At 47.9% G+C, this 24,531-nt stretch overlaps 1 protein-coding gene across 1 annotated transcript in view; it reads left to right on the forward strand.

The window, feature by feature from the left end:
- GRIPAP1 (GRIP1 associated protein 1) overlaps window positions 1–24,531 on the forward strand; it is a 54,451-nt gene that overhangs the window by 1,401 nt on the left and 28,519 nt on the right. The window contains exons 2-17 of the mRNA XM_044443415.1: window positions 2,117–2,218; window positions 3,842–3,903; window positions 4,417–4,443; window positions 5,544–5,651; window positions 6,725–6,878; window positions 8,178–8,404; window positions 9,967–10,014; window positions 10,135–10,166; window positions 11,167–11,214; window positions 13,397–13,496; window positions 14,698–14,775; window positions 20,258–20,350; window positions 21,967–22,101; window positions 22,701–22,796; window positions 23,781–23,993; window positions 24,233–24,346. Of these exons, the coding sequence (XP_044299350.1) occupies window positions 2,117–2,218; window positions 3,842–3,903; window positions 4,417–4,443; window positions 5,544–5,651; window positions 6,725–6,878; window positions 8,178–8,404; window positions 9,967–10,014; window positions 10,135–10,166; window positions 11,167–11,214; window positions 13,397–13,496; window positions 14,698–14,775; window positions 20,258–20,350; window positions 21,967–22,101; window positions 22,701–22,796; window positions 23,781–23,993; window positions 24,233–24,346 (1,637 nt within the window). The remainder of the gene's footprint in view (window positions 1–2,116; window positions 2,219–3,841; window positions 3,904–4,416; window positions 4,444–5,543; window positions 5,652–6,724; window positions 6,879–8,177; window positions 8,405–9,966; window positions 10,015–10,134; window positions 10,167–11,166; window positions 11,215–13,396; window positions 13,497–14,697; window positions 14,776–20,257; window positions 20,351–21,966; window positions 22,102–22,700; window positions 22,797–23,780; window positions 23,994–24,232; window positions 24,347–24,531) is intronic.

Here is a 24,531-nt window from a genome sequence, read left to right on the forward strand (position 1 = left end):
AGGCTCTTGTACCTTTAATTAATTGTGCAGGAGAGGGAATTTTAGCAGATGTGGCTTTTCTCTCCCCTTTCATTATAAGCTGTGCTTGCAGCATTCTATTTTTTATACAACTATTAAAGAAGTCTTGTTTGCCTTTGTAGCCAGACATCCTAAGACAGGCTTGCCCAGCCTAGTGTCTATCAGGAGTGTTGGAATACAGCCCTCATCATCCCCATGATGACTGGGGATAATGTGAACTCTAGTCCAACTTAGTAGGGTACACAAGATTGCACAAAGATGCCCTAGTGTTTACACAGGAATGCGTATACATCCCATTTGCCAAGTTGCACCATTCCAAGTGTTGGGATCATTGAGAACCAAGTTCTTCCCTGCAGGGGAGGTAGAATCTTGTGCTCTCCTTTGTTTGCTTATCTTGCTACTTCCTCCCTCATTGCAGCTCCAAGTCACTAGCCTTATCGTACCTGAATCCTCTGTTCCCTGATGAAATATGTTTTGCTGCTTTGCCTTCTTAGCTTTTCTTGTTATAGCTTGAAAATGGTGAGTGCTGTTTTCATTCTCTAGCTTCAAGCTGTAGCATTTATAAAGGCGAGGTCACACGTATCATCCCTTGATCTCCTATCTCTATACACATACCCAAGTCCAACATCTAGACCAGGAGTCAGTTGAAACCTGCAAGTGCTGGATGCAGGCCGGAAAGGTGATGCTGGTGGTGCGCATGGGCTGGCACAGGGGTGGCACATGTGGGCGCGTGCGCTGAGGTGGGGCTGGGGCACTTGGCGAGGCAAAGTGAGGCGAGGCGGGAGCGGGCACGTGCCGTGAGGTGGGTGCATGAGACAGTGGCTTGCTTGTTTGGAGATCGTGTTCTCTGAGCGAGCAAACCACTGCCTCCCTGTGTGCTGGGTGAGGTGGGCGGTGGCAGGTCCAAATGGGCATGGCAGGCTGGATAAATGGACATGGCAGGCCGGATCTGGCCCCCGGGCCATAGTTTGAGGACCCATGATCTAGACCATAGTCATGGTTTTCCAGAGTTCAGAATGCCCATTGGTTCTTGCTTAACCATGTGCACAGCATTCTGCAAGTTGAGGACTCGGTTAGATTTGCAGCTGAGCAAATGTGTGTGGGTTTTTCATGTATACCAGCCTTCTTCAACCACATGTTTGGGACAGCAATGGCTAGTGGGCAGGAATTATGGGAGTTGACGTCCAAAACATCTGGAAGACACTAGCTCTGGGAAAGCAGATATTCATTGGAACACAGTCAGCTGTTGGTGTCATTTTTGTCAGAGGCTGAGAAGAGGGCAGTTTGATGTCAGGAGAAATCAGCTGGGGATGAATTGGGTGGGTTGTCCTGTGATGAATTCAAGGCACATGGTTGCTGTCCGTATAGCTACTCATGACATTTTTCTGGTACCTGTGGCAGTTCTGGGTAACTCTCAAACACAGCAAGCTCTTTGTTTGCTGCTCTTGGAGGAGTGTGAGGTTGGCAAGGCAATACAGAGCTCTTTTTCACAGATCAAAGCACTTTGGTGGTGTGGAGTGGACTGGTTGGGGAGCAGAGTTAAACTACAGCAACGGGAAGGTCAGAATGGGTCAAATCTGCTCCATTGAAGGATGATGCCTGGCCCCATTGACTGCTGGCCAAGAGGCAAAAGAGCATGTATAGAGACACTGTATGGATGCTTGGGGCCTTGGCCTACCCACATCATTAGTGGCCAGAAAAAAGTAGTTGCTCTCAGGGCTTTGACATCGCATGGCTTGCTGGGGCATGTTGGGAGATGTTGTTCAACACATTCACAGGACACAGGTTTGAGGAAGGCTGCAGCAGGGCATTATAGAACCGGTGCTCCTTTTCCCATTGCTGCTGGTCCCTGGCATCCATGTCCTGTCTCCCACTCCAAAGCTAGTGTGGGTCAATGGGATGGCTCATTCAGATCAGGATTTACCTTGGGGGCAGCATCTGCTTCCTAACCTCAATCTGTAAAATGGGAAAAGTACAGCCTTCTTAAAAGTTGAGGATGGGTGAAGAAAGGGTTGGGTAGTGCTGTCTGGTTGAGAAATGGTTGTGCACCGCTTGTAGGACAAGCGGCCCAGAAAGAACCCTGGAGTCCTTGGCTGAGCTGACTTTTCCATCATCTGCTGTTCTTCTTGCCAGACCCAGCTGCTGGAACTTCGGACACAAAATTATCAGCTCTCCGATGAACTCCGCAAGAATACTGCTGGTAAGAAGGGAGGCCTTTCTCAGACTTCTCTTGAGACTTTCAGACTTTCCTACACTGGTAAGAATAGGCAGCTTGTGGCCTGCAGGCTGCTTTGGTCTACAACTCCCATCAGCCCATGGTGATGATGTGGGCCAAAACATCTGGAAGGCCATGCATTGCTGGCTCACTGTGGTGCAAAATATAGATGATTTCTCCTTTTCTTCAACAAACACCAAAGTATCGTACTCCCTCTTAGTCCTGACTATTCTTAACTGCTTATATTTGCCTAGGATTAGGAACATAGGAAATTGCTTTAGGCCAGGTTGGGCCCTTGCTCCTTCTCACCCACTACACTGGCAGCAGCTCTCCAGCATTGCAGGCAGAGTTTCTCCAGCCCTGCTTGGAGGTATGGGGGATCGATCACGGAACCTTCCACAGGTCCAGCTGGTGCTCTGCCACTGAGCTCTGGCCTCTTCTCATGGATGCTTGCTCTGTCTGCATCCAATAACAAAGGCGCTGCAGAATCTGGAAAGTAAAGAACAGGAGTGGTAGTGGTGGCCAAGGAAAGTAATGGGTAGGAGTGGCTGTTAAGGTGCATGCAAAGCTGGTGCCTGAATTTTGCCAAGGGGCCATAAATGAGGATGTGATAGAATGTGGCTTTCCTTCAAAAGCACAGCCCAGCTTTCTAGCCCTTACAATTATGAGAAATACAATTGAAAGCCTGTGGGTGGGGCTTGATCTGACATCTTAGAAGCTGGGCAAGTTGCCAAATCAGGGTTTTGTGGTTAGAGGGCTGGGGGCCTCCAGGCCTTCTTTAGCTCCTCCTCCTCCTCCTCCTCCTCCTCCTCCTCCTCCTCCTCATGACTTGCAAAAGCAGAGTGATTTGTGCAGGGCCTGGGGGCTCCCCAGTCATTTTCCCTGATCCTCTAATAAGGGAGAGAGGAGTTGCAAAACATCTTCTCCACCCCCCACACTAAACTTTGAGAGGAAGTGGGTTCACATTGGCCATCCTTCACTGACAGCCCTTTCTGCTCTCCTTCTCTTCCTCCCTCCTCTGGCCATTTCTCCCTCCCTTCCTGAATGTGCCTACTGTGTACATTCAGAAGGCCCAGAGGAGAGGTGGGCAGGAAGTAGATCTCCAGATGGTTTGAATTTGGGGTAGTATCCAATCTAGAGCAGGCCTGCTGAATGAATGTAAGTCCTTTGCTCTGTGCAGGACTAACTTTAGATATTACCCATCACTTTCTGGCATTCATGAGAGTGGTGAGAGGGGCTTCTGGAAATTGAAGTCCAAAACTCCTGAAGATCTGCATTTGCCCTGCCTCTGACCTATAGTCTTTTTGCTCCTCTCACCTTGAGTGACATCTCCCTGACAGTCTTGTTTGCATGTGTTTGCAATTCCCAAACCATTCTCAATGTATGTGTCATTTCTTATGTCCAGGAAAGCCCTACACACAGAGCTTTTTAAACACTGTAGCTTTTGACAGACTGCTATGAGTACTAGAAACCTGTGCATATAGTTGAGATTCTAAAGCCTTATTTGTCAGGTCCCAATATTTAAAGTCATGTTGTACATACATAGAAAGACAGAAGAACATCCCCACTTTTAAATTATTTTCACAATTTTCATCACTTTGTTTTTAGAATTAAATTGTCTTCGACAACGAGTGACCGTTTTGGATAAGGAGTTTGCCAAGGCTCAGAAGGTAAATTGATTTTCTTTAGTGGAATAGGATCTGTGTGTGGATGTGTGTGCTGGGTGGATAGTGTTCCTCCCCTTTTGGTGGTCTTGGTGGAAGAATCTGAAAGGCAGCTCATTGGGCCCAAGGAGGACTCTTGTCCTGGAAATTATTGTTCCCCTACCATTGAAACTTCAAAGGTGAGGCTACATCAGACCTGCCTTGATGTCAGGGTTGGTCCTTCTGTTCTCAAGACTGAAAATTTTCCAAGCAAGAATGCCGTGAAATAACTGTGTGGCCCTTTCCCATGATAGAATCCCATTTCTGCATCTTAAAAGTTGCAAGGAGAGAATGATTTTTTTACCATGCTGGATGGATTTTACCTACCCGTAAGACTTCAAGAGATCCACAAGATCCAGCAGCCCTATACAAGCCCTTAGGTACAGCTGATTGTGGGGTAGAAGAATAGCAGTTTTGTCCCTCTCTTCCTGCTCCCCTCCCCTCACTGCAGCATTAGTAACTTGTATCTTTCTTTCGCAGGCTCTGAGTAAGAGCAAAAAGGCTCAGGTAAGGCTCCTTGTATGATGCTTTTTACTATCATTGCCATCCTGCCTCAGCTGGTACCATGTCTCCCATTATCGCCTGTTTTCTCCCTCCTTTTTCATCTCCTACCTGTCTACAAGGCCTCCTTTCCTTCTCCTGGGTGATGTACCATCTTTTCACACAGAGGGAGTTTTGATAACCCAGAGTGGGGACAGACTTGATTCCTAACCAGCTGCTTTCCACTCAAGATCGCGGCCCTGCCCACAGGAAAAAAAAAAGGGGGGCGGAGCTGGTAACTATAGATAGATCTATTTTGGAGAAGCTGTTTGGGGCTGTATTCCACTCATGGGCAGGGCCAAAGGACCAGCGTATTTTCACATAAAACTTCTAGTGCTAGGAAATGAACCTTAAGAAAGGCATATCAGCCCTTTTGAATTGCGGGGGAACTACACAAAAACCAGGAAATTGCAAAGGGGTCTTCAGTTGAGGGAAGGGGCAGAAGGGCCTTCTGAGAGCCCTGGAGGGCTCGAGTTCTGTGCCTTTGCGCTAAATGTAGAAGGGGGCTCTCTTCAACCTTCTCCCAATTCAGCAGCTCTCCTTCCAGCTCCCATAACTCCCAGGTGTCCCTCTGCCATAAAGTACCACTTAGAACACAAGAGAAGCCATGCTGTTGTCCATCTGGTCCAGCATACTGAACACACCATGGCAAAACAGCTTCACATGGAATCACTCAAGCAGGGTGGATGCAAGACCTCCTCCTGCCCAAGCTCCTCAGCAACTGTAATGGAGGTAGCACACAACTCGTAAGCCACTGACAACCTACCCTGTCATGAATCTCTCCAGTCCCCTTTTAAAGCCATCCAGATTGGTGGCCATCAGCACTTCCTGTGGCAGCAAATTCTGTAGTTTTGCTCTGTGTTGCGGTGCACCAGGGGAGAGTCGGAGGTGGCTGGGGAGGACATTTCCTATTATTGTAGGGCCCCAGGCTCTACCCTGCTTGGGAGTTCGGAGCCACTTCCTGGTGGAATGCATGGATGATACCTCTTCCCAAATAATAGATTTTGACTCTCTCTCGCTCTCCCCTCCTTCCCTTCTCCTCTCCCCCTCCTTCCCCTGTCCCCCAGGAGGTGGATGCCCTGCTTAGTGAAAATGAAATGCTTCAGGGAAAACTGCACAGCCAGGAAGATGACTTCAGGCTGCAAAACAGCACCCTCATGCAGGAGCTCTCCAAGGTACTGGAGATGCAGCTCGAGATGCTGCTGCAGTGGCACCAGCAGCCTGCTAGATGGTGCTGTGTGGCCTGCGGTGGCTTTTGGCAGAGGGCAGGTCCGCCGCGCCAGGCGGCCTTCGGACAAGGTCTCCAAAGCCTGGTCTGGGGGCGTGAGTGCTACGCTGGTGGCAGAACGGAGTGGGCCAGCTGTGCCTATGATGCCATCGCTCCAATCTGGTGCCCTCCGCTGCAGTCACAAAGGGATCTTTCACCTCCCATAAGCTCTGGCTATTTTCCTCCCTTTTTCTCTGGGGCATCAGAGCGAGCCAAAGTGAGAGAGCAGCTGTAGAGCGGGACAAGCGTGCCACAGGGCCGGACTTCAAGTTTCCTGTCTCTGGTGGCTTGGCTCCCTTTGGGCTTGTGAAGGGTTAGGGTTAGGTCTCCTTGACCACCCCACCTGAGTGGTCTCATCAGTCAGTATCATCACTGCAAGCTTTTCCCCTTCCCAGCCCCAGTACACAGAACTGGGAGATTCAGATTCTGGTCCCCACTTAGCCATAAAGCTCACTGGAAGCTTTGGGCAAGTTGAAGATGCTCATCCTGACCTACCTCACAGGGATAAAATAAAATGTGAGGATAAAATGGAGGAAAAAAGCAGGATAAAACTATAATAAAATCAATATGTCAGAAGGGCAATCCCAATTGTGTTATAACATTATTTTCTATGTGGCAGGATCCTTGCAAGCAGCAACTCTCTGTGTACTTAATTGTATTTTGGATAATAGGGACAGAATCTTATCCCCAGGAATTTGAAGCAATCAATGTGTTGCTTCCATCCATATAAAGCTGAGACTCTTGCATGAGGAAGGAGACCACCCCTGTCGCTTGCACCCCTCCAAAGAATGGTCGAAAATAAAAGAGCACTACAAGCATTTGTGTGAAGCACATAGGGAATTTTTCCTTCTGGGAGGAAGATCCGTGTGCTCATTTCTGCCATGATGGATAACCCCTCACACCTGTATTTCTCCTCAAGTTTGTTGACTGAGATAGAAGGCTGCTGGTGCTGAAAGTAACCCTCTGGTCTTTCCACTCCAGCTGTGCTCCCAGATCGAGCAGCTGGAGAAGGAGAACAAGTGTCTCCGGGAAGGGGAGGCCTCCACCGCTGAAGGTGTGTCCCCGGCCAGTCCTGTGGATGGGGAGCTGTTGAGGCTGCAGGCGGAGAACGCTGCACTGCAGAAGAACATGGCAGGTACTAAGCTGGGCTGAGCTGGACTCGGGTTAAAATGGGAAGCCTGTGAGATGGCTCAGGTCAGACACAGGGGAAGACTGTTGAAGAAGGGGACCATAGAGAATATCTGGGTTAGCCATGTATGAGTGGAGCCCTGGTTCCAGGCAGGGAATTGCAGGGAGAGGTTTTTTGTCTTTTGCAGGTGTACAGAACCTCAGGCTCTGGGAACAAATCGGACCCCAAAGGCACCCCCCCACACACACAATCAGTGATTGTTTTGTGGTTTCCTAGCTTTGGTATGGTCCTGACCCCCACTCTTTAAAAGATTGACATGCCTCTTCCAAGGTTTAGTTACTGGTGGTAAGAACCTGAAGCTAACCTATGCTGATATTTTGGTCCCAGCTCCCTTTGCCTTTGGGCCCACCCACCTTGGGAGTGTGGCCTCCAAGCGTGAAATGGAATTTGGCTCTCTGGCTGAAAGGAATTGTACTCTTTTGCCGTAGAACTTAGAGTGCAAGCTGAAGAGCCTCTCCTGACGAGCAGTGGCTTGAAGAGTTCTTTGCCTATGGAGCCCTGCACATTTTGTGGTGTGCCTGCATCACATTGCGCATGTCCACAGCAGGCTGGGATGTGTAGGTGGTGGGGACTGGATCGAAAAATAAGCCTTGTGCCAGCAAGTAGAGAACAGGCCCACCAGTCCGGTTGGATACAGAAGGGGGAAGGCCGGAGCCGCGCAAGGCCAGGAGCAAGAGAAAGCTCTCGCGGGCAGGAGGAGTTCATTCAAGGGCCTTTTTCTGGAGTTGGAACTCAGCCTGCAGCAGCCTCTTCCTGCTTCCTTTCCGAGGGGCTGTTGGGAGGTGGAAATCGGGGAAGCTCAAGCGGATTCTGAGGAGCGATTTATGATGCCGCTCTGTGTGGCCATGGCTCTGAAAGGAGGACTGTGTAAAACATGAGCAGTGAAGTGTATTCCTTCCCCCTTCTGCCAGAGGTGAAAGGAACAACTCTGGGGCATTCAGATCCTGCCACAGCTGACTTGGATGGGCCTGTGTCACAGATGGCCCCACAAGCACAGATTTTAAATCATGATTTAAAAGAATGTGGGAGAAAACTTGATGGAGACCAGGATGGGCCTGTGGGTCCCCTTCTTTGGGTGTAGTGCAGGGGAGGCACTGAAAGTAGGACTTCAACTCCCAGCATTCCTGACCATTGCCCATGCTTCTGGGAGTTGAATGTCCAAAAGGTCTGGAGACTGACCTGCCCCTGCCTCCGGTTGCCCCACTCAGTCAGTGCAGTTAGGAGTGGTTGACCGCTCTTCTTCAGCTCTACAGGAGCGCTATGAGAAGGAATTGGCCCGGCAGGCAGAAAACCGAGGCAGTGGGAAGGGCAATGGCTCCATGGAGCCCAACCGTGCCAGGCCAGAGGATTCAGAGGCCCAGGTGCCTGATAGCAGCAGCATCGCCCAGCAGCGGCTGTCAGAGGTGGAACTGAAGTGGCAGATGGAGCAAGAGGAGAAAATCCTTCTGAAGGAGCAGCTGCAGAGCCTCGAGGTGAGTGGGGTTGCCTTGAGGATGGCTTTTCTCAGGAGAACGTTGGCTGCCAGCCCAGCCTTGTAGCCTCAGTTGGTCAACAGCACTGTGGGGGATTGTGTTGGGGTGGGGTGGGGTGCTCTGTACACACTTCAGAATTCAAATAGCATGCAAATTGTGTTCCCAGGTATCTTCCTGAGGGTCTATGTGGGAGCTGGGCAGGGCAGCTTTGGAGCCTCAGGTTCCAGGGCCAGGGCTTTTCATGGCTCAGCCAAGGAAAGAGGCGAAGCTGCAGCCCCTTTCCACCCCCGATTCCTCCTTCCTGAGCTTCAGGGGATCTGTTTGTGGCTGAGTTGCTTTCTCCAACCTGGTGCTCTCCAGATGCCTGAACTACAGCTCCCAGAATCCCTGGTCCATTGGTTGTCTTGGCTCAGCTTCTGGGAGTTGAAGTCCAAAACTTCTGGAGGGCACCAGGTGGGGAAGGCTGCTCAGGTCCTTCTGTGGTCCTCTCCCAACATGTGCTCACTTCTTCCTTCCTGCCCAGCTCCTTGTGGAACCTAGGAATGTGGGTGCTGCCCAGTGAAGGGCCAGGGACTCTCTAGTACTGTTCTGGGGATGCAACTTCCCCACTGTTGCCATAGTGACAAGGCCTGCATGCTCCGGGCCTGTACGCTTGTGGAGAGCTGGTTTGGTTAAGAGGATGAGCAGTAAGCCAGGAAGTCCCTGTTCCGAATCTTCACTCAGCAGTGAACAGTTTAGGTGGCTGCTGGTCTTTTGCTCTTCATCCCCTGTTGGTAGTATGGAGATGATCCTCTTTACCTGTTGCATAGAGTTGTGTTGAGTTTCCTGGAGAATATGTATTGCAGAGATGGAAAACTTGTGGTCCTTTAGCTATTTTGGCCTACTATTCCCATCAGTTCTAACCAGCATGACCAATATTGAAGGATGATAGGAGTTCCTGGCCAAAATATCTGGAGGACCATAAATTGTTCACTCCATGGAGTGCCTTTAGCTTCTGTATAGCCTGAAGTGTTTCACCCTGCCTAATTGTGAAAGCTAAGCAGGGTCAGGCCTGGTTGACATCTGGATGGGTGACTTAAATGTTGTGAACCCCCAGAGATCTTCAGCTACAAGCAGTAATAAAATATAATGTAATAATAACAGTATTACTAGTAAAATGGCCACTGTCGATATGGTTGAGAAGAGGTTGGAGACAGGTTGCAGGAAGCTCCTGGAGGATGGGACATCCCTTCCAGTGGAGGAGAGGTTCCCCTCACAAATCTGTATCGCCACATCCTGTGCTCTGTGGGGATTTAAAAAAAAATCCAGAAGAGGATTACTTGTTTTCATTCGGAAAAGAATAGCTTCAACAACCCTAGTGTAGGCCCTAAGCCTGCCCCAATTTCTTGGCAGAGAGAGAGCATAAGCTTTGGCGCTCTCTTATCTTTGCCACTGCAAAAAACATCCAGGTCTTGTCCTAAGATCCTGTGTGATAGAATTGTTGAAGACTACTGAAAAACTGTGCAGCACTCTGAGTGCCTGAGATAAACGTCTGTGTTTGTTTCTGCTTCCCCCTCCTATAGGCATCTAAGACAATAGAAATGTCCCATTTGCAGCAAGAACTCAGCAAGGTAAGGAGAAGCCTGGGTGGGTGTCTCTGCCCCCTCCCCCCACACTCTTCTTTGGGCAAGGACAGTGGTGGGGTGATTGCGGTTGCCAGAGGTCCTCACAGCCACTTCTCTCCCATGCAGCTTGCAGAGAAGCTAAAGAAGAAACAGGAGAGGTAAGTCTGAGGAGGAATGGACTCTACTAGTGGGGTGCGTGGGATTTTTTTCTACTAGCAGGCTAAATTTCCTGCTTGATTTAGCTAAGGAATGTATAACAGAGGTTTGGCACCCTGGGAGGGTGGAAAGGAACGACTACATCTGGTCCATATGCTTCCAGTATGCTGCAACTGTTCTGCATTGGTTTTTATAAAAAGCATGTTGATAGTCCTTATGATTTAGTAGATTTTTTTTTCTTTATCATGCAGCATTTTTGAAGAAATGTTTGCCCAAGGCATCTTATACCAATCACCAATGGCTCTCTTAGATTTTCAGAGGGCACCCACTGCCGGGAAAAGCCCATAGATAAGGAAATGGAGTGTTGGATAGGAATGGTCGAGGGTGGTGAAGTGCTGAGTGAGGCGGGGAGCACAGCCCCTCCCCAGAGACTGCAGGCTGCAGGAGGGCTGGCTATTCTGAGTTGGATGGTGGCCTGATAAATGAACAAGGCCAGGCACCTGGTGTGGCTGGGAAGCTGCATAAAGCAAGCCGAGGCAGAGCAAGGGCGAAGGAGCCTGTGGCACGCTCTAGTCCAGAAGAGGCCAGGAGTTGAAAGAGGAGGAGGAATTGATGTGAGTAGCCTGTTGCCCTCTAGGTGAGGACAGGGGTGGAGGACAGGACAGTAAGGCCTGTTCGTCTTTCCTCAGGCCCATCCTAAACTAGGCTAAGAATGATGTGTATGGGAACTAACCAGAAACAAAGCACCCTATTCCAAATGTCCCTCTGTTTTTATCAGTCAGCAGAGAGTATATAAAAGGGGACAGAGACAGGCCTCTCCTGAAATTCATTGAAAACGTCAGCCTCATGGAACAAAATAAATCCATGCAAATTAAGCCACTGTGAGGCCGTGCAGTTCATTTGCATCATGAATTCTAATCTCTAATTCTAATCAAAACTTCTAAGTTTTGGGGTTTGGGTTTGTTTGCATTATTTTTCCTCTGCCTTGCCTCCTTCTCTTAGCTTTCTGCGTCTTCAGACAGAAAAAGAAGCTCTCTACAATGACAGCAGGTAGGCGACTGGCTTGTTTAAACTTCAGTCTGAGCACTCACTTACCCACTGCTGTGCTCAGTGCAGAATTCAGACAAGCCCCTGGGAGAAATGGCTGGACTGGGATGGAGGAAGGCAAGAGGGCTTTTCCAAGTTAGCTGGGTCTTCTGGTGGCGGCAGCAGCAGCACTGATGGTAAACCAGGATCAGTCAAATGGGGAGCTGAAGGTCCATGCCAGTGCCACACTCCCAGCCAGCAGCCTGTGCCAGCATGACATAAATCCAGAAGGGTTAAGCCTCTGGGCCCTGGCTTGAATCTGAACCTGCAGGGGCCAGACCCTTTCCTCCAGCCACCAAGTTGTTTGTCCCTTTCCTGTCTTCTGCATGGTATTTTCCCTCAGGCTTAAGTTACTGGCAGAAAGAACTTTACACTAGAATGTGCTGGCATTTTTGGTCCCACCCCTTTTGACCTTGGCCCCACCCACCACTGGACCGTGACCCTTGGGGGCTTCCTTAATGGAATTTGGACCTTGGGCTGAAAGAGGTTCAGCACCTTTGGCATCAGGCCTGGTGGGGTGAACCCGAGAAGGATTACCCAGGCAGCCCAGTCGATATGATAGTTCAGAATGGACTGCATTTCATGGGCTGGAGCAAAGCCTGCCAGGTGTGCAGAAAGCTTCAGGGCACTCCAAGGAATGTCTCCTTCTTCTTAGGGTCATGAAGGACAACTAGAGGCAATCCCTGACTCCCAATAACATGCACACATTGTATTCTTAATATACCCAGTTGTTATATGTCTTTTTCACTCTTAAAGGAAGCTCAAGGCAGCTTACAAAGATGCTTAAAGCAGTACAAAGAATGCATTCAGCTTATTTATGACAACCTTCCCCTGCCTTGTGCCCTACAGATGATTTGGACTGCAATTTCCAGAATTCTTAACCATTCGCCGCAATGGCTGAAGCTAATGGGAGTTGAAGCTGACTAAATCTACAGGGTGCCAGATTGGGGAAAGCTGTAAAACAGTGACCTGGTTTGCATGAAATGATAGCCTGGAGTATAGGTGGAGTGTGGGTTGACATTAAATCATGGGTATTTTTGAATTTTGGTTGTTGTTACATTGCTAACCCTGCACTGTGGTTTAACTATAAACCACTAACCATGAAAAATGTAGAATTCACAGCCTAGCAGCAAACCAAGCATTGTCTTCCTGAGTCATTCATAGTTAACAACCTATCATTAAACCATAGGGTTTGCACATAATAACAACTCATACTCAACCTGTACTCTGGATTGTTGTGATATGTGCACCAAATCAAAATCAGCAGAGTAAAGCAATATAATAGACAAAGGGTGCAATCCTGTGCTTGCTTTCTGTCTAAACATGTGAAGGTTTGCAGACTACAAGAATCAGCAAGGCATGCCAAATGCTTGCTTAAACAAAGTGCACTTTTCAAACTTGGATGGTGAACTGGCTGAAACTCTTGGGGTGGGAGTTGCACAGTCTGGGCTGTTGCCGCAGAGGAAGTTCATTCGCTTGTGAGCAAAAGTCAGACCATGGATCGTGCTGGGAAGAATCCCCCCACTGCCTTTCCCTGTTTGCATTTTTGAAAACCTATCTGTTAAAAGCAGAAGTACTTAGCATAGGCCTTGGAGTCCCCATGATTTAGCATGGATCTTCGACATGCTGTGCTGATCTCCTGTCCCCTAGACTAGCAAATCCAGAAAGTGATGCAAATTGCAAAAAAAAAAAAAGTGTGGAAACATGCACAATTTAGATCAGTTACCTGAGCCACTTTTTCTTGCTGTAAGGTTCGCACTGCCTGGATGCAGATTCCTACCAAGAGTGTTGTGTTTTCTTGGCATGTTCATCTCTGGATATGGGGTGTTAAGTGGATCAGGGAAAATTATGCTAAATATGTGGGTGCTGAGGAGTAGTGTGTATCAAGGAATATTTGATGTGCTAGAAATAGTATTGCTGAAATCATAGAAGGAAAGTGGAGAGGAAACTTTGAGCAGAAGGAAGACGGTACAGGGGAGGAAATACTGTCAGGGGTATTAACCACAAAGAGAGAGAGCTTGAAATAGCTTTGAGAATAATCAGGCTGCAGTGCCAAGGCTCGGAGGACCTAGAAATGACCTAGGAACCAAAGTACCACATCTTGGTGTCCCCTCTCTGTGAACAAGATCTGGTTCCCATGTTGCAGGACAAAAATTGAAGAGATCCAACAGCGGAAGGAAGAGGAGCTCAAATCCCTGCAGGTTCGCAACCAGAAACTCCAGCAAGAGCTGCAGACAGCAAACCAGGTCAGGGACTCATTTCTCAACTGGGAAAGGTTCTGACTCTGTCTTCGAGGAGCACAGGGTGACCTGGTCTGATCCTTGTAGGTCAGAAATCATGCCTAAGAACTTTGCCTCTTGGACAGGAAAGCCTCTTGATCAGGTCTTTGTTTTTTTACATGGTAACCCTTGGTTCAAAGCTTAGCTCCTAACCCATCTCTCACTATCTTCATACATTGTATATTTTGTATTATGGGAATATTTGCGGCCTAGCATGGTTAAAGGCTCTAGTTGACTACCATGGCATCTCCCAAGAAAATCTGAAAATTGTCATTCTTTGAGGTAAATGAGGCTCTCCAGCAGACTGTTTTTAGCCCCTGAGAAAGCTGTAGTTCCCAGAATTCCTTGGGAGAAAGCCACAATGCTGTTGTGAGCTCCTCTTTTCCTTTTCCAGCAGATCTAGACAAAAGATCTGAAATGCAGTCCTTTATCTGCACTGGGCGGGGTTTTGTGATACAGAGCACTTCATAAGACAGTTGTTCTTCAGTGACCTCAATCAAAGTAACAATCCTTCCAGCTTGTGGGAGTAGCTCTTATCCATGTGAAAGCTGAATTGAACCTGAAGATGCCTTCCTTTCCCAAACAGCTTGACTCTACCCTGAGGGAGGCCCATGCTGCTTGTGGGCCAAATGTTGGGAACACTGGATGTTACTTAATTGATCAGCTTATTCGGTTTGTTGCTGGCTCAATGGGTTAAAGAATTCACACACCCCCTCCTCAGATCCTCCCTGTTCCACAGTATCTCCCATAAAATCCAAAGCAGTTTGGTTTTCAGCAGCTGCCTGAGAAATCTCGCTCATTCACCTTGACATTTCTGTGCCACCTTCCAACCTCTCTCCTTCTCTTGTTTAGCTTGCACTTTCTTACTGGGAATTCTGCCTTTTGAGAGAAATAAGCCCCATCTCTCCATCCAGTTAAAATCGGATGCAGCATAGATGTTCCTGGTGATAACAGGCACACTGTTGCCTGTGCCAGAGGACAACCTTTAAAGAATTAAAATTAAAGGTAGAAGCTACCATCCATGCTCTACCTCTTGTCAGTTCTGGGACGGTTTCCTACTGACTGCTCTTGCTGACATTATTCTCTCTGCTTGTAATAGAGTTTAGTGTGCTAGTGAAATCTTCCCCCTGCACTTTACTCCACAATAAACTTGTTCCTTCCCCTGCAGGGCTTCTCTGAATTAAAGGACCAGCTGCAGAACCGTCGGAAAGAGCATGAAGTAGCCCTGCAGGCTCTGCAGGACCAAGTGAGTTGCCCCTCTTGCCCCTGTCCTACACACGGAAAGGTCCCTTCATTGAAAAACTAGCCTGTATCAAGCTGTAATGTGATGACAAGGCATGCATCTTTCTATTGTGAGTCTGTGTGAAGTATTTCATCTCTCTATGTGCCTGTTGCCTTATGGACAAGGCTGTGTGAACTCTAAAGGAGGAAACCCAGAATAGTGGAGTTCTGTGACCTCTGCTTAAGCATCCTCTATTTTATATCACTCTGGCTCTGCTTGCCTGGGGAGGGAAAAAAATGACTCTGTCTTACCCCAAGCATCAAAAACTTGATGGAGCCATTCCTCTGGTTTTTGAGAGTGCAAAAGGTACTGCAAACACACTTTCACAGTCATACGGTCCAGAAACATGTTGCTTCTTAAATAGAATTCTCTACCCATTCCCACACACCTGGGGAATGTGAAACCCTATAGCAGGCAGGGCAAATAACTTGGTTAATTGTCATGTTAATTCAACCCACCCATGTTGGTTCTTTGAGATGCCTGGCTTGAGGTTCATCTGGGTGTGTTGACAACATGAAGTCCTGCTGTTTCCACAAAGTTATTTCTCTGCCCTTTGTTTTGCTTAATTCAATGCATTACACCATTGACTTTCTTCTTTTGTTCTCTCCCCACCCCACCCCCATTTTTGATGCTTACATTCTTTATTTGATCTGTCACATGTTATGCGTACCTGCCTTTTCCAGATATTCCTCCAAATATATGCAGTAGTGTGACCTGTTGTGTACTTTATAAAATAAGTCTGGATTCATTTTACTCCTTCTTTGGATAGGATACGGGGTAGAGTCCTGTGCATATTAACTTGGGAATCAGCCTGGTTGAAATGGGTAGAGGTTACTTCTGAGTTAACATGTACAGATTGTACTGCAATGCTTCCCTGTATGTCTGGAATTTGGGAGTTCTTTGTAAAGGGAGACCAGCAGTTAGAAATCTAGGTTCCAAAATATTCACCTTTCTTTTCTAAGATGTTGTGCTGAATTTCCAGACTACATGCCAAGAGAATTGTTAGTGTGTTGTGAGAGGTCAATTTAAATAATTGAAGGCTATTGTAAAACCAAAGCGTCTGCCTGCAAAGGAGGCAATCCACTGCATCTCTGCATGAGTAGGAGGCAATGCTGGAGGCATCTGCCTCAGTGGGGGGCAAGTAACCTTGCTGTACCTCTGCATCATTTTCAGTGCAGAGACATAGAAAATTACCTACTTCTAGAGGAAGCTTCCCATTGTTTCTCTGCATGAGTCCCTGCCTTAGGCTTTCTTTACTCCAGTTGTGAGCTGTGACTTGTGCACAAGCATAGTAGTAAAAACCTTTATTGGCATAATGCACAAGCATAGGAGTGTGCTTCTAAGACTGGGAAGCTCCTTTCCTCTCACACTTGCAACTTTTAGGTATAGAAAAGAGTGCCTTTCAGTATTTTCCCTGCATTTTTAAAAAGTGTTCAGCTCCAATCATGACTAGAGTGAATAAATTTCAACATACGGCTGAACCATGGGAGGATATGACTATTGAGTGAGTACACAATAATGGGTCAGAAGAATATGGAGGCCAAATCTGTACTACAGGGTTGAAGAATATCAGGTCTGGGAGACAGGTCTGGCCTATTGTGGGTCCCAGTCTGGCCAGCCAGGATTCCCTAGATGCCCAATCCACTCCTCCCAACCACTGATTACTTAGTGTTTTCCCTGCTTTTATACAGTTTTCCCCATACGGAAAAGCTGAAATGCCTCTCCTAGAGCTTAATTACTAGCCAGAAGCGCTTTAAGATAAAGCACTTTTGTCCAGCCTTTTTGCTTTTGTCCCTGCTCGCCAGTGGAATGCCGCCCCCATTCTGGAGCTTCTCCAGAATGGAATTCTGTCTGTGGGCTGAAAAGTGCTACAGCCAGTCTTCATAATGCCAGCAATTCCACTCTACAAGTGGGCCCCTATGATTTAAGCCCCACATTGTTACATATCAGAATACAAAAGCATTCAAAACCTGTCTGCAGAGCGAAGACGTCTGGCTGAGCAGAGCAAATCAACCAAGGCATCTGCTGCAAAAGGGAGAGACAAAATCTGCAGGGTTGCTGGCCAGCATGATACAGAAGAAGCAAAGGAATGTAATACTTGATCAATAGACACCCCAAAAAGAAGCCTTGTTGAGATATGAGTCCACCCACTCCACATCCCTTTTTCCTGGCTCCAGGTAGGAAGGGAAGTCATAATTTCAGTTCTTGAGGTTACACAATATGTGAGAAGGGCTTTCCACCCAGAGGGCTATAGAAAAGGCATTGGCTTTCTCCACTGCCTTTCTCCAGTCTCAAGTGCTTAAAGGACAATGCAGCTCAGAGCATTCAACCATCTGCACCAGGGGTCCTCAAACTTTTCCACCAGGGGGCCAGTTGAAAGCTGCCAGTGCTGGGCATGGGCCGGAAAGGTGGTGCTGGTGGTGCATGCAGGGCGGGGGTGGGGCAGTGCATGCGGGTGTGCGCACTGAGGCGGGAGTGGGGCACGTGGCGAGGCAAGGGGAGGCGAGGTGTGGGCGGGGGTAGGCGCGCACTGCGAAGCAGTTGCACGAGGCAGTGGCTTGCTTGCCTGGTGATCACTTTCTGCGAGTGAGCAAACCACTGCCTCCCTGCACACAGGGCGAGTGGGTGGTGGCGAGTCCAAATGGGCATGGTGGGCCGGATCCGGCCCCCAGGCTGTAGTTTGAGGACTCATGATCTACACAATTGATACCTGTTTTTGAAGTGATTTTTCATCAGAGCAACAGCAAGGCAAGAACAAAGGAGCCTATTTTATTATCAGCGAATCCCTGAGATGTCTGCAAGTGAACCCAGTTCATCTGGTCCAAAATATCCTTTAGGAGATGTTTTCATCCTCTCTCCCCACACTGCGTCCTGCTCTCCTTTGCTTGAACTCCAAAGAGGATGTCCCTGTTTATCATATCCAGAATTTTGGTTGAATTCTTGAGAGGGCTAGAGCAGTGAACAGGAACAATTTGTGTGGCAGCATTTTGTTGAAGGTTCCATGTGTGTCTTATAATTCCTCCCTGACCTAAAAGGGTGCAAATAAAATAGGATGATCCTACTTGTCCCAATGTGGGGACAGTGTGATAGAGATGCAAAGGCCTCACTTCACACATCTTCTCCAAGCTCCATCCAGGCTCTGTCCACATCAATGTTCCTGCTGTAATTTTTCTTTATTTATCATACTCCTTTCCTTTTCCTCTTTCAAGTTTGGAAAGGGAACTTCTTACCCTTCATGTCCACAGCATGTTCTTCTGAATGGATTGTGATGTCTGACTGATAAAAATGTTCATATCACAAGGGTGGGCTTTTCACTTATACTGAAATAGTCCTCAGTCATGCTCAGAAAAGGCCTTTTTTTGCAGTGACATGCAGGATTTTTAAAATCTTTCCCTGGGGAAATCTAGCAAGGCCTCTCTCATTCTGTGTTCAAGTGTGCTTTGAAAACCCCTTTGTTTTATGATGAATTTAAACCCGGGTGTGCTGGTATGTGTTCTGATGGAAAACCTTTTAGATGAACAGTGTTCTTTTTGTTACATTGTGATTTTAGTATTTTTATTGATCATGCAGTGTTCAGCGGAATGGCGGTGGGTGGGGAGCAATGTGGCAGATCTACTGTGCCTGAGCTGACCAGGGTAGAAGTGGAGAATTACCCTGTAAAACTGTGAATTTACACTCTTCCCCCCTTTGACTGCAGGTGGGGAGGGAGAACTGGCTGCAGCAGGTTCAGTGTAACACTTTGAAGGAGCTTGCAGTGCAAGGATGGTCTTGGCCCCTCCCCTGTCCACAGATTGCCCTGTTGGGGGCTTTCTCCCAGGGTGGCTTTATACCTGCCCAGACACAATGGGAGCTTTGTCCAAAACCTGCACCACTGGCCCTTCTCTCAGCAGGTGGAGAGCTACTGGCCTGCTGCCCAGCCATCAATATCAGGGTGCTGGTGGTTTAGCACTGAGCTCCTACTAAGGTCAATGTGGTTGATTCGTGTCTAGTAAGCTGTTCTCCTAAAAGGGGGTATATAGATATATCAGTTCTGTGAACTGAATTAGTTAAATTGATTAGTGATACATATAGGCATGGGGATTGTCTCTTAAATGTTATAGTTTCCGTTTCCTTTTGGTCACCATTTGGTGCTGTATGAATCGTGGGGTTCTGATGGGAAGCATTTCTTTTATCACATTGGCTTTCACTGCTTCCCTTTTGCAATCTGCAAAATACAGTCCGTCCGTCCTTTCCATAACCCTCCCACCAAAAGTAGTGTGAGTGTGTTTTCCCATTCTTTTGAATAGTGAGTCGAGCTTTACATATTGTGCTCTATAAGTTGTAACCAAATTCTATGCCAAGAAAGCTGAGTTCTGTAACTGGACTAGATCTGCATAGTGGTCCACCTCAGATCCTCTTGTTGGTACTTGATTCCTTTCCACCTGAGGTTGTTCCCTCCTGGTGTGGGCCTCAGCATGAGCCCTATCATGCCAGTCTCTGGCATGGGAAATTGCTATACTCAAAACAGCAAGTAGAAAGCGCAGCTCCCTTGCTCAAGAGAAAGTAAAACGCAAATACCGAAGTATATACTACTTGGTCTGGCTTATTTGAGCCTGCTTGTCACCCTCTACTTTCTTGTTCTCTTCTGGGCCTGAAGGTAACTCTGCAGCCTGAAGGTCACGGGACCCTAGGCAGCTTTTGGCCTGTTAGCCCAGGGCCTCAGCCTGCCTTTGCAGTCCATGTTTAATACATCCATGCTTTAATACACAGGTCTTCTGTGGCTCTCACTCTTGAATGTTAGAGTGCCATAGGCAACATGGGTGAATGTGTGCCTGGAGGACCTAGTGGTTTATCGGCATGACCCTCAGGCAGTTCAGCTAAGTCATTTTAGACTCTGGACTTAATGATCTTATGCAGGGTAGGGGGTGCCTTCTGTCTTTTGATGGCAATGTGGATTACTAGCTTTCAAAATAAGATAAACCAGCCTTGTTGTACTTGGGCCCCGTTCTGCTCAGTGGGGCCTTGGAATCCTGCCCCAAAGGTCTGTCCTGGATGCAGCGCTGTCTTCAAGCCCTTCCCACATCTTTCCCTACCTGTTTCTCTTTTGCACCTCTTTTCTTAGGCCTTTGCCTTCTTACCGGGCTTTCCCTTCCCCAGTCTAAGTGTATATTTTGCAACCCTCCCCAACAGATACATTTTGTGCTTATTTTGGCCCTTTAATCATCCTGGCTTGTCTTAATAACTGTGCAGATTTGTTTTGTTAGTCTTGTTTAAACTGCCATTCATAACAGTTTTCAAAAATTTGGATTCCAAGCAAAGAAATCCTCCTTTTTCTTAAAACTTGGTTTAGCTGCCTCCTTTGTGTTCTGCTTCGTATTTTTAATCTTCTCTCTCTCCTTTTTCTCCTGCCTTGTGTCCCCTTCTCTCTGGCTCCTTTCCTCCCCTCCTCTGCCTTGGGGCACATCAGGTTGCTTGCCAAAGTGCGGAGAGCCAGGAGCAGGTTGAGACCATTCTGTCTGAAAACGATGCTCTGAGAACCAATCTGGCAGCATTAGAACAGGTACACTGCTCCCTTCCACAGAAGCAAAGTGCTCAAATGGTGGTGGAGGCCTGGATGGTGAAGTCTTTGGCCATAGTGAGCAATTAATGTTAATGGGCCCTCTGTGGGTATTTTCAGCGGTGTAAGAGGTGGAGGCTCTGCAACGGGGGCACCCATTACTCCCACACAACCCAAAGCTCTCCTTTGTCTCTTCACTCACAAGCACGTATGGGCATGTGAACACCATGTAGTGGGAATAGCAGAGGAGCCCTTCATTTGAGGCCTGTTCATGATTGTTGCTTTGTCTCTTGTTTGTTTTGATATGACTATGCCTGCCTGAAGCACAAGCAAAAGCTGCAGGGGAAGGCACCCACATGGAACGAAATGCAGAAAGAGAGTGTATTCTTAAAAGATGCCAAAGGAGAACGTCTTCATTTGAATTCAGGGCCTAGATGGTATATGAAAGATCACCACCCCCTTCATAAGGGGGCTTAGCCTGCTTTTAGCATTTGAAGATTGCCCTTGGCGAAGGAAGGCACTTTAGTCTCTGAAGTGTTTGCATTCAAATAAAGAAAGTTCTGTTTGGCACTTTTGAGAAAAAAGTCCTCTTTCTGCAGTTTGTGAAGTGGTTTAAGCTGCTACTTATGCTCCTCCACCTGTTTTACACTTCAGTCCCCTTCATCCCTTTAGCCTTGCAGGTGAGGGCTGATTCAGTGGGCCCAGCAAGCATATGTCTGTCCTGGGTGGGTTGGTTGGTTGGTTTTTTAGAGAGGGTAGTTGAAAATGGCCTTGTCTTTCTATTGTCTTTCTTGTCTGTCCATTGTATCAAGGCTCAAGAGAAGCAGATAAAAACAGTGCTGGTGCTAAAACCTTTCCTTGGCCGCCTAACGCTAGCCCAAGTTAAACTGATTTGCCACTTCTTCATTCTGGATTATAGAATTAAATGCAAACAGAAACAAAAAAGTCAAATAATTTACTGGCACCTCAAAGACTTCTCGTATGTTGTTGATTTTTATAGGTAAAATGTAATTGGGCCTGTCGCAGAGGCCATGCTTGCACATTTCTAAGTACAGTTGAGAGAGCTGGAATGGACTGCAGCTTCATGTGCTTCCTATCTCTGGCTTCTCCCTTCTTGAATATCAATTATCCTAGTCTCCACCCTTCCCTTTGGCTGCTCTGTGCTCAAGGGGTAGGTCTGCAGCACCTTAACTGTGGTTAATGCTCACCAGGACTCTTCTGTCACTGCAATTTGCAGCTGGTTTAGAAACTCTGGTTAAAAGCAAACCTGGTTATTGTTATTCTTGATTAAGTTCTGTGCATGCTTCAAGTTTGGAAATATTATGTCTGCAAAGTCAGGTGCTTCACTTATACTTAATGTTCCTCAGAACAGACAGCTGAAGAATGACAGTTTTCCCAAGAGGATGAAAAGCAGAGGATATTCAGGAGGCATTAGGCTTTTGCTTGGGCTCCTGGTTGAATATTCTCAGGGGCAGGGAAATTCTTGGAACCATTTCTAGGTCTATAAGTCCCAGAATGCTAACCATGGGTTGGATGGGGAAGGGTTACAGACAGCATACAGCATCATGTGGTTTCCACAGTCTGCCCTGAGGCCTCTCTCTTTCCCTCCGGCCCAATAGATCCAGACATCCAAGACCCAAGAAATGAATCTGATGCGAGATCAGGTGGCAGCATTGGGGGCAGAACTACAGCAGTGTCAGAATGAGAAGGAGGTTCTGGCTGCCCGGCGGGATGACCTCAACTCACAGCTGCAGGTAGGCCAAGGTGCAGGATGTGCCATTCTTGGAAAAGTCAAACGTTTGTGGGGCAGGGGGAGGGTTTCTCCCCATTGAGCAGCTTGCTCCTGGGATGCTGCTACAGGCAGGGTCCAGCTGGCCACTTTGCATATTCAGAAGGGGAAGGAAGGGAGGAAGCACCTTTTAGCACACTGTGTTTCCTTCTCTCCACCCCCTTAACACAGCATGCAAAGTGCCAGTTTCAGAAACTTTGTCATTCAGATAGAAGCAGCAAGTATGTACAACTTTGTGACATGAGCCTGCCTTCACTTCCCATCACATCCTGTCCTCAACATCTTTGTTTTCTGCACCCCTTGTCACCCCACTTTCTTGTTGTTTGACCTCTTTGCTATTCCCCTCCTCCGGCTTCTTCTCCTAGCCTTCTTCCCCTTCCCACCATTCCTTCCAGTGACTGTCCGGGTCCCAGTCCTTTTTCTGGAGCATTGGTAAGATTTGCCCCCTCTCTCCACCCCATTTCAGAGAAATTGTTATTGCTGCATTTGCTTGAGGGTGGGCTGGGAATGGAAGGAGTTGTCCTACAGAGCAGCAGCGTAAGTCATCTTAACTTTCTGTCTTAGGAGTCGCTCCGGGCAAACTCTCGTCTACTGGAGCAGCTCCAAGAACTTGGGCAGGAGAAGGAGAGATTGTTACAAGATCTTGATGAAGCGAGAAAGGTAAGTGAAGAGAGAGGCAGGGGCTGGCAGAAGGCTCTTATTTTTTAGTCCATTTTACCTGGACAAATGCAAGACTCTGGACTGTGTGACAGTAGTCAGGTGTAGTGCCAAACTCCCAGTGGCACCAAGGACTGAAGCTCACCTAGGACCAACTCTGTTGTCTTTTCAGTCTCAGGTCAAAACTGCATTTAATGGTATATGATGGGTTATGTCAGCCATTTTAATTAGGTCTAAATTTCTTGAAATGACTTTAGATGTTTAAACTCTTTTACATTTTTGTGCACCAGAATGTTATTGTATTTATTTACTTGATTATCAAACTGCAGCCAATGGTCCCAACAAGACCTTCTGGGCAGTGTTAGCATGTTTAAAATCTGTATACTGGAATTTTATACTCATATTTTTATTGCAGCTCTTTTGTAGTTTGAAAAATTGTTGTGAACCACCCAGAGAGTTTTGGCTAGTGGGCAGCATAGAAATGAAATATAAACAAACCATGTGTTGCCTACAACCTTCTTCTCACATGCTAGGATTTCTCAGTTGACCTTCTGTTTGTCAGTATCTTCTACTCTCAGGCTAGCCCAGGACCTGGAGAGCGAAAAATGGGGTGGGAGCCCTCCCCACTCCATGTGGGAAAGCCAAGTGGGCAGGCATTTGAAGCACAGGTTAGCACTGATGGCGGGATAGCCTCCTGCCCCCATCCCTGACAGCAGGCTAGTGAGGACAGGCCATGTGACTTAGGCAGCTCAGGGGTCCCATAGCGAGGAGCAGCCATGGGCTCAGGAGGACCGACCAGGAGTTGCGGTTACTACTCCCAGCCTCTGCTTCCTCGGGCTTTGCCCCCCAAAGCCTCATGGTAGAGCTGGCCCTGCTATAGTCTGTGGAGGGTATCTTGAGCTGCATTCCTGAGTGCCAGGGGGACTAAGTAAGCCAGGCTGCCTGCTGTGGGGCAACTGCTCTGCTGACCCCGTGTCTGCTTTCCAGACAGCAGAGAAGCGGAAGGCCATGCTAGATGAGATGGCCATTGAGACCCTGCAGGAGAAGGGGCGCCATAAGGAGGAGTTGGGAAACCTCCGTCTGCAACACGAGAAAGAAGTGCTGGCCGTGCGGGCACGCTACGAGCGGGAGTTACGGGAGCTGCATGAGCACAAGAAGCGGCAGGAGGATGAGCTGCGTGGCCAGCTCAAGGAGGAGAAGGTATTGGTTGAGGGACACTGTACACAGGTCAGGTCTCCCCATGGAAATTAGCATCTCCAGTCCGTGGTTGGTTCTTTTTGCTGTGGAAAGTGGAGAACTTCAGAATGGTGCGTTCTCTGTCCTCCATCTGTTCAATTGGAGAAGAAGCAGCCTTCTCTCTCTGAGGGAGCCCTCGTTTGTCGGCATTTCCCGGCGCACTTTGTAATGCCTGCCTCTTTCCCCTCCCTGCTGTGCTTTAGGCTCGTAGCCAGGAGCTGGAGTCCATGCAGCAAATTGTGGAGGAGCTGCGCCTGCAAATACAGTCCATGGATGGCACCAAGGGCTGGTTTGAGCGGCGGCTTAAAGAGGCAGAGGTGACTGTCCCAGTAGGAAGCACGTGGCACGAATGCCTTCCCTTTACCACCTATTGTTGTGGCACCCTGAGATCAGAGTCTCCATCGTACCGAACCCTTCGTATTGGGTTCAAATGCATCCCCTGGAATGACCTAGAGAGTCTGTAAACTTGGTTCCCTTCCTGTCTTGCCTGATTGTTTCTTCC

Source organism: Varanus komodoensis, unplaced genomic scaffold, assembly GCF_004798865.1.
Source record: "Varanus komodoensis strain SLA01 unplaced genomic scaffold, ASM479886v1 scaffold42, whole genome shotgun sequence".
NCBI classification, from domain to species: domain Eukaryota; kingdom Metazoa; phylum Chordata; class Lepidosauria; order Squamata; family Varanidae; genus Varanus; species Varanus komodoensis.